Below are 8,952 nucleotides of genomic sequence, written 5' to 3'. Positions count from 1 at the left end.
GAGGTTAGAGAGAGAGAGAGAGAGAGAGGAGAGGTTAGAGAGAGAGAGAGGAGAGGAGAGGTTAGAGAGAGAGAGAGAAGAGGAGAGGTTAGAGAGAGAGAGAGAGGAGAGGTTAGAGAGAGAGAGAGAGAGGAGAGGAGAGGTTAGAGAGAGAGAGGAGAGGTTAGAGAGAGAGAGAGAGAGGAGAGGTTAGAGAGAGAGAGAGAGAGGAGAGGTTAGAGAGAGAGAGAGGAGAGGAGAGGTTAGAGAGAGAGAGAGAAGAGGAGAGGTTAGAGAGAGAGAGAGAGGAGAGGTTAGAGAGAGAGAGAGAGAGGAGAGGAGAGGTTAGAGAGAGAGAGGAGAGGTTAGAGAGAGAGAGAGAGAGGAGAGGTTAGAGAGAGAGAGAGAGAGGAGAGGTTAGAGAGAGAGAGAGGAGAGAGGAGAGGAGAGGTTAGAGAGAGAGAGAGAGAGGAGAGGTTAGAGAGAGAGAGAGGAGAGAGGAGAGGTTAGAGAGAGAGAGAGAGAGAGGAGAGGTTAGAGAGAGAGAGAGGAGAGAGGAGAGGTTAGAGAGAGAGAGAGAGGAGAGGAGAGGTTAGAGAGAGAGAGAGAGGAGAGGTTAGAGAGAGAGAGAGAGAGAGAGGAGAGGTTAGAGAGAGAGAGAGGAGAGAGGAGAGGTTAGAGAGAGAGAGAGAGAGGAGAGGAGAGGTTAGAGAGAGAGAGAGAGAGAGGAGAGGTTAGAGAGAGAGAGAGAGAGAGGAGAGGTTAGAGAGAGAGAGAGAGAGAGGAGAGGTTAGAGAGAGAGAGAGAGAGGAGAGGTTAGAGAGAGAGAGAGAGAGGAGAGGTTAGAGAGAGAGGAGAGGAGAGGTTAGAGAGAGAGAGAGGAGAGAGGAGAGGTTAGAGAGAGAGAGGAGAGAGGAGAGAGGAGAGGTTAGAGAGAGAGAGAGAGGGAGGAGAGGTTGGGATAGAGAGAGAGAGAGAGGAGAGGTTGGGAGAGAGAGAGAGAAAGGAGAGGTTGGGATAGAGAGAGAGAGAGGAGAGGTTGGGATAGAGAGAGAGAGAGAAGAGGTTGGGATGGAGAGAGAGAGAGGATAGGTTGGGATAGAGAAAGAGAGAGAAGAGGTTGGGATAGAGAGAGAGAGAGAGAAGAGGTTGGGATGGAGAGAGAGAGAGAGGAGGGGTTGAGATAGAGAGAGAGAGAGAAGAGGTTGGGATGGAGAGAGAGAGAGAGGAGGGGTTGAGATAGAGAGAGAGGAGAGGTTGGGACAGAGAGAGAGAGAGGAGAGGTTGGGACAGAGGGAGAGAGAGAAGAGTTTGGGATAGAGAGAGAGAGAGAGGAGGGGTTGGGATAGAGAGAGAGAGGAGAGGTTGGGATTAGGAGAGAGAGAGAGAGAGAGAGGAGAGGTTGGGAGAGAGAGAGGATTATAGAATCATAGAATCATTGAAAATTTACTGCACAGAAAGAGGCCATTCGGGCCATCGTATCTGAGCCTAATCCCACTTTCCCGCTCTTGGTCTGTAGCCCTGTGGGTTTCGGCTCTTCAGGTGCACATCCAGATACTTTTTAAATAAGTTGAGGGTTTCTGCCTCTCCCACCCTCTCAGGCAGTGAGTTCCAGACCCCCACCACCCTCGGGGTGAAAACATTTCTCCGCAGCTCCCCTCTAATCCTTCTCCCAATTACTTTAAATCTATGCCCCCTGGTCACTGACCTCTCTGCTAAGGGAAATAGACCCTCCCTACCCACTCGATCTCGGCTCCTCATAATTTTATACAATTAAATCTCCCCTCAGCCTCCTCTGTTCCAATGAAAACGACCCCAGTCTATCCAATCTTTCCTCACAGCTAAAATTCTCCAGCCCTGACAACATCCTCGTAAATCTCCTCTGCACCCTCTCCAGTGCAATCACATCCTTCCTGTAATGTGGTGACCAGAACTATAAACAGTACTCAGGCTGTGGCCTAACCAATGTTTTAAACAGTTCGAGCATAACCTCCCTGCTCTTATATTCTGTGCCTCGACTAATAAAGGAAAGTATCCCGTCTGCCTTCTTAACCACCTTATCTACCTGTCCTGCTACCTTCAGGGATCTGTGGACATGCACTCCAAGGTCCCTCACTCCCTCTACACCTCTCAGTATCCTCCCATTTATTGTGTATTCCCTTGCCTTGTTTGCTCTCCCCAAATGCATTACCTCACACTTCTCTGGATTGAACTCCATTTGCCACTTTTCTGCCCACCTGACCAGTCCATTGATACCTTCCTGCAGTCTACAGCTTTCCTCCTCACTATCAACCACACGGCCTATCTTTGTGTCATCTGCAAATTTCTCAATCATGCCCCCTACATTTAAGTCCAAATCATTAATATATATCATAAAAAGCAAGGGACCGAGTACCGAGCCCTGCGGAACCCCACTGGAAACAGCCTTCCAGTCTCAAAAACACCCGTCGACCATTACCCTTTGCTTTCTGCCACTGAGCCAATTTTGGATCCAATTTTCCACTCTCCCTTGGATCCCATGGGCTTTTACTTTTTTGACCAGTCTGCCATGTGGGACCTTGTCAAAAGCCTTCCTAAAATCCATGTAGATTACATCAAACGTGTTACCCTCATCGACCCTCCTTGTCGCCTCCTCGAAAAATTCAATCAAGTTAGTCAGACACGACCTTCCCTGAACAAATCCGTGCTGACTGTCCTTGATTAGTCCGTGCCTTTCTAAGTGACAGTAATGCAAGCCTAGATTATGCAACTTGTCCTCGTTATTTAACCCTTTAAGCCCCCGGGATCGTTGTGGTGAATCTGCTCTGCGCCCCCTCCAAGGCCAGTATATCCTTCCTGAGGTGCGGTGCCCAGAACTGAACGCAGTCTCTCCAGACTGGGTCTGACCAGAGGTCAGTATTACTGGAGCATCATCTCCCATCCCTTCGTATTCCAGCCCCTCGAGATAAAGGCCTCCCTCCCACTGGCCTTTTTGTTTTCTCTTTGTACCTGTCCACTGGCTTTTAATGATTTCTGTATCGGGACCCTGTAATCTCCCTGCTCCTCCACAGTGCCGAGCCTCTCCCCATTTGGAGAACACTCTGATCGATCTTCCTTAGGTCTAAAGTCGATGATCTCACACTCTCCCCACACTGAACTCCATTTGCCACAGTTTTGCCCATTCACTAAATCTGTCTACAACATTTTGTAACTTCTTGCACCCATTTACACAACTCTCTGTCCCTTCTAACTTAGAGTCATTTACAAACTTGGATATACAATTACTAGATTGATTCCTGGGATGAGAGGGTTGTCCTATGAGGAGAGATTGAGTAGAATGGGCCGATACTCTCTGGAGTTTAGAAGAATGAGAGGTGATCTCATTGAAACAGATAAAATTCTTAGAGGGCTTGACAGGGTAGATGCTGAGAGGCTGTTTCCCCCGGCTGGAGAGTCTAGAACCAGGGGGCATAGTCTCAGGATAAGGGGTCGGCCATTCAAGACTGAGATGAGGAGGAATTTCTTCACTCAGAGGGTTGTGAATCTTTGGAATTCTCTCCCCCAGAGGGCTGTGGGTGCTCAGTCGTTGAGAATATTCAAGGCTGAGATCGATGGATTTCTGGACTCTCGGGGAATCAGGGATATGGGGATCGGGCGGGAAAGTGGAGTTGAGGTCGAAGATCAGCCATGATCTGATGGAATGGCGGAGCAGGCTCGAGGGGCCGAGTGGCCTCCTCCTGCTCCTATTTCTTATGATCCTATGTTCTATTCAAGTCATTAATAAATCTGGTGAAAAGCTGAGACCCCAGTACAGATCGCTGGGAGACACCAATCAGAGGATGTACTCTTAATCCCCTCTCTCTGTCTCCTACCTGAGAACCAATTATCAACAAAAGTCCTCATAAAAGTACTTGTTTAATAAATCTGCCATTACCTTGTTGTCTATGACAGTATCACCTGCGTCTGTCTTTAATGGGCCCAATCTCCCATAGCCACTCTCTCACTCTTAATATATTCATCAAAGCTTTTACTCCTGGCGTTTATATTACTTGCAAGTTCTAGTCCCTTTTACCTTTTTGCAGCTCATAATATTTTCTTTGTGTCCCTTTGTTGTTTCTATGTATCTCCCAGTCCTCAGGATTACCACCGTACATGGTATCTGGATAAATCATTCTCTTTAGCTTTATATTGTGCCTTTGCTCGGTCGAGGGGTGGGACGGACCCTGGAATCAAACGGAGAAAGGCATCACATTACTCAGGATTAGGAGGTCAGAAATCATTGCCCACTCATTCACTCACTCATTTGCCCAAGTTTGTTTGCCTGGTTTCGGAGGGTCCTGATGGGAATGACACCCGAACCACAGTCAATATCTTTCCCTCTCACTCAAAGCAAGGTTCACACAACTTCCTGTTCACTGGAAATTACAATGTGAAGTGATCACAGTCCAGGTCTCACACTTTCCTGTATTAAACATATTGAATAAAAGATAAAACTGCACCAAATAAAAATAAAATACAGGACCAGAAGAGATGAAAAATGTGAGACTCAAAATCAGAGACGATTCCAAGAGACAAAGGGTTAATGTGAGGGGTGTGGGGTATCGGGGGTTACAGTGAGGGGTGTGGGGTATTGGGGTTACAGTGAGGGGTGTGGGGTATTGGGGGTTACAGTGAGGGGTGTGGGGTATTGGGGTTACAATGAGGGGTGTGGGGTATCGGGGGTTACAGTGAGGGGAGTGGGGTATTGGGGGTTACAGTGAGGGGTGTGGGGTATTGGGGGTTACAGTGAGGGGTGTGGGGTATCGGGGGTTACAGTGAGGGTGTGGGGTATTGGGGGTTACAGTGAGGGGTGTGGGGTATTGGGGTTACAGTGAGGGGTGTGGGGTATTGGGGTTACAGTGAGGGGTGTGGGGTATTGGGGGTTACAGTGAGGGTGTGGGGTATTGGGGGTTACAGTGAGGGGTGTGGGGTATCGGGGGTTACAGTGAGGGTGTGGGGTATTGGGGTTACAGTGAGGGTGTGGGGTATCGGGGGTTACAGTGAGGGTGTGGGGTATCAGTGAACATTTCCCAGTATTCCTGCCTGTAATGGTTCCCTTTCCCTATTGATTCTGCAGGTCCCCCAGTTTTAGGAGCTTCCCCCTCCTGACCCTCCATTTTTGCTGTAACCTCTTGGCCCCCTCTGAAACTGGCTGGAGGAGGCTCTCGATGCCCGATCATGTTTTACCCCAGACTCTTCCTCTTCCTGGGAGTCATCGCTGAGAATTATGGGCTGGTGTCTCTCGAGATGGTGAGTACGGTGTCCATGGACGAGATGGCCAATATTTCACCACTCGAGCCCATCTCCACAGATATCGTCACGGTGATTGGAGTCAGTGAAGTGACAAGTGCCCCCAGGAAAGAGGGGACTTCAAGCTCTGCCACGACCGGGGACATCCAATCCCTGCTGGTCGGAACCGCAGCAGAATTGACGACAACCAACGCCATCTCTGAGGCCTTAACGGGAGAACCCGGCATCACCCAAAGCAGGAATGGTGTCTCTGTTCAGCCCACATCCTTGTTCAGCAGACGTTTCACCACATCGGGACTGTCAACCAGCAACACAGCCACGACCCAGACCCTGCGTCCTACCAGATTCTCCTCATCAACCGATCTCCATTTCAGCACCACACAGAGGCCAGTGTCCTCCACAAACCTCATCCTGTCGACCATTCAACCGGTTACCTTGGCAACCACATCCAACCCATACACGGTCTCTGAATCTTCGCCCACATTCACCTCTTCCAGAGTCTCTGAATCTTCGCCCACATTCACCTCTTCCAGAGTCTCTGAATCTTCGCCCACATTCACCTCTTCCAGAGTCTCTGAATCTTCGCCCACATTCACCTCTTCCAGAGTCTCTGAATCTTCGCCCACATTCACCTCTTCCAGAGTCTCTGAATCTTCGCCCACATTCACCTCTTCCAGAGTCTCTGAATCTCCGGACACAGCTCTGTCCAATCCCACTTCTCCACTCCCGCACTCCAAGTCCATTAGTTCGATTGTGATCGTCATCGTGATATTAATCTTCGCTATTGTTGTTGCTGGCGGTGTTGTCTTCTGTATCATGAGGCGAAAGCAAAGACACTCGCAGACGTTCGACCCCCAAAGAAAGAAGGCGGCCAAGGCGGAGGACGCTTGGGCAGGGCCTGTGGCACTCCCGGAGGAGGGAGGGGCAATTGACGGGACAGAGGAGAAGGCAGAGGAAGACAAGGCAGCCAAACGCATGTCCCTGTCCACTTTCTTTGGCAAAAGGAAATCGCGAGCAGTATCCGTGCTGCTGGAAGAGGTAGATGTGGTCAGAGACGCCAAGGACGCAGCTCAAGGAGTTCAACAACCTCTCCTGTTCAAGGAGCCCAATGGCCAGGTGATTGGATCACAATCACCAGAGGGAGACCAAGCCTCCACCACCGGCCAGAGCTCTGGGTGTCCTGTCTCCCAGGAGAGCAGCGATCAAAAGCTCCTCCTGCCTCCTCCTCCTTCTCCCTCGCAGCCTAACGGTGAGATGAAGCATGAATCCTGCAATGACCTCCCACCTCCTCCTCCTCTCAACGATGTGGCGTTACCACCTCCCGAGATCGGGAGCGGAGAAGGAGAGAAGCTAGACTCATTCTCGGTCAAGACTTCCTTGTGAGACGGGGACACTTCTGTCCCATCGCACTCTCAGCTTCTTACTCCGATCCCACTCCCAGAACGCACCTGGCCAGGCACATTAGGAAGTTTCTTTCTGTCGAGTGAGTTTCACCTCCTCCATCGCACCGCGGAAAAGGCTCGAGGGGCTGAATGGCCTCCTCCTGTTCCTGTGTAACAGATTCGAGGGGCTGAATGGCCTCCTCCTGTTTCTGTGTAACAGGTTCGAGGGGCTGAATGGCCTCCTCCTGTTCCTGTGTAACAGGTTCGAGGGGCTGAATGGCCTCCTCCTGTTCCATTGCTCCTCTCCACTTTGCCTGGTTTGTTCTTTTGTCTTTTTATTGGAAATCCGCAGTCAGAGTTCGACCCTGTTTGAATTCCTGACCAACGCCCCCGTGAAGTGTCTCCTGGTCCCAGCGTTCACCCATTGGACGGGGCTACGAGGTTACAGAGGTTAGGGGGATCTTTCCAGACTGCCCCGGGGGAGAGTCGGTGCCCCGCGGGGGGGACCCGTACCCCGGGGAGAGTCGGTGCCCCGCGGGGGGGACCCGTACCCCGGGGGAGAGTCGGTGCCCCGCGGGGGGGACCCGTACCCCGGGGGAGAGTCGGTGCCCCGCGGGGGTGACCCGTACCCCGGGGGAGAGTCGGTGCCCCGCGGGGGTGACCCGTACCCCGGGGGAGAGTCGGTGCCCCACGGGGGGGACCCGTACCCCGGGGAGAGTCGGTGCCCCGCGGGGGGGACCCGTACCCCGGGGAGAGTCGGTGCCCCGCGGGGGGGACCCGTACCTCGGGGGAGTCTCCACTCTGGCGGAGTTAATTGGGAAGGTGCTCGAACTTTCTGCCTGCTCCGTCCCGATCAGCACATCCTGGGGACTGGACGTAGAGCAGGGCTGAAATGGGCAGGAGGAGATGGAGGAAGAGTGAGGCGGGGCTGGGATTTGGGGCTGAGGGGAAGCACTCGGGCCTACAGCACAGTCTTACAATCATAGAATCAGAGAAAGTTACGGCACAGAAGGAGGCCATTCAGCCCATCGTGTCCGTGCCGGCCGAAATCGAGCCACCCAGCCAAATCCCACTTTCCCGCACTTGGTCCGTAGCCCTGTGGGTTTCGGCTCTTCAGGTGGTCATCCAGATACTTTTTAAATGAGTTGAGGGTTTCTGCCTCTCCCACCCTCTCAGGCAGTGAGTTCCAGACCCCCACCACCCTCTGGGTGAAAACATTTCTCCTCAGCTCCCCTCTAATCCTTCTACCAATTACTTTAAATCTATGCCCCCTGGTTATTGACCCCTCTGCTAAGGGAAATAGGTCCTCCCTATCCACTCTATCTCGGCCCCTCGTAATTTTATACACCTCAATTAAATCTCCCCTCAGCCTCCCCTGTTCCAATGAAAACAACCCCAGCCGATCCAATCTTTCCTCACAGCTAAAATTCTCCAGTCCTGGCAACATCCTCGTAAATCTCCTCTGTACCCTCTCCAGTGCAATCACATCCTTCCTGTAATGTGGTGACCAGAACTGTACACAGTACTCAAGCTGTGGCCTAACCAGTGTTTTATACAGTTCCAGCATAACCTCCCTGCTCTTATATTCTCTGCTTCTCGGTACATGGAGTGTGCGAGAGGTTTGGGGGAGAAGCTGGAGCTGAAACTCTGTGTCCTGAGTGGACATTTCACTCTGATAACAACTTTGAGCTGATGGAGGATTTGTATCGATCCAATAAAAAGACACTGAAATTAAACCCAGTCTGCGTCTTCACAATGCTTACATGGGGGACTGGCCTCGTCTTGCTGGAGGGAGATTGAAATGGGTATCATCCCAGTAAATCTTTTTTGCACCTTCTCCAGTGCCTCTATATCCTTTTTATAATATGGAGACCAGAACTGTTCACAGTGCTCCAAGTGTGGTCTAACCCAGGTATATGGAGACCAGAACTGTGCACAGTGCTCCAAGTGTGGTCTAACCCAGGTATATGGAGACCAGAACTGTGCACAGTGCTCCAAGTGTGGTCTAACCAAGGTATATGGAGACCAGAACTGAGCACATTGCTCCGAGTGTGGTCTAACCAAGGTATATGGAGACCAGAACTGAGCACAGTGCTCCGAGTGTGGTCTAACCAAGGTATATGGAGACCAGAACTGAGCACAGTGCTCCAAGTGTGGTCTAACCAAGGTATATGGAGACCAGAACTGTGCACAGTGCTCCCAGTGTGGTCTAACCAAGGTATATGGAGACCAGAACTGAGCACAGTGCTCCGAGTGTGGTCTAACCAAGGTATATGGAGACCAGAACTGAGCACAGTGCTCCGAGTGTGGTCTAACCAAGGTA

The 8,952-nt window shown here is 51.3% G+C and overlaps 1 protein-coding gene across 1 annotated transcript in view; it reads left to right on the top strand.

The window, feature by feature from the left end:
• LOC137311331 (leukosialin-like) overlaps positions 1-8,365 on the top strand; it is an 11,771-nt gene extending 3,406 nt beyond the window's left edge. Inside the window, exon 2 of the mRNA XM_067978608.1 lies at positions 5,075-8,365. Within this exon, the coding sequence (XP_067834709.1) occupies positions 5,176-6,630 (1,455 nt within the window). The 5' untranslated portion in view covers positions 5,075-5,175 and the 3' untranslated portion in view covers positions 6,631-8,365. The remainder of the gene's footprint in view (positions 1-5,074) is intronic.
• The last annotated feature ends 587 nt before the right edge of the window (positions 8,366-8,952 follow it).

Source organism: Heptranchias perlo, unplaced genomic scaffold (assembly GCF_035084215.1).
Source record: "Heptranchias perlo isolate sHepPer1 unplaced genomic scaffold, sHepPer1.hap1 HAP1_SCAFFOLD_327, whole genome shotgun sequence".
NCBI lineage: Eukaryota > Metazoa > Chordata > Chondrichthyes > Hexanchiformes > Hexanchidae > Heptranchias > Heptranchias perlo.
This window is presented reverse-complemented; position numbering and strand designations above follow the sequence as displayed.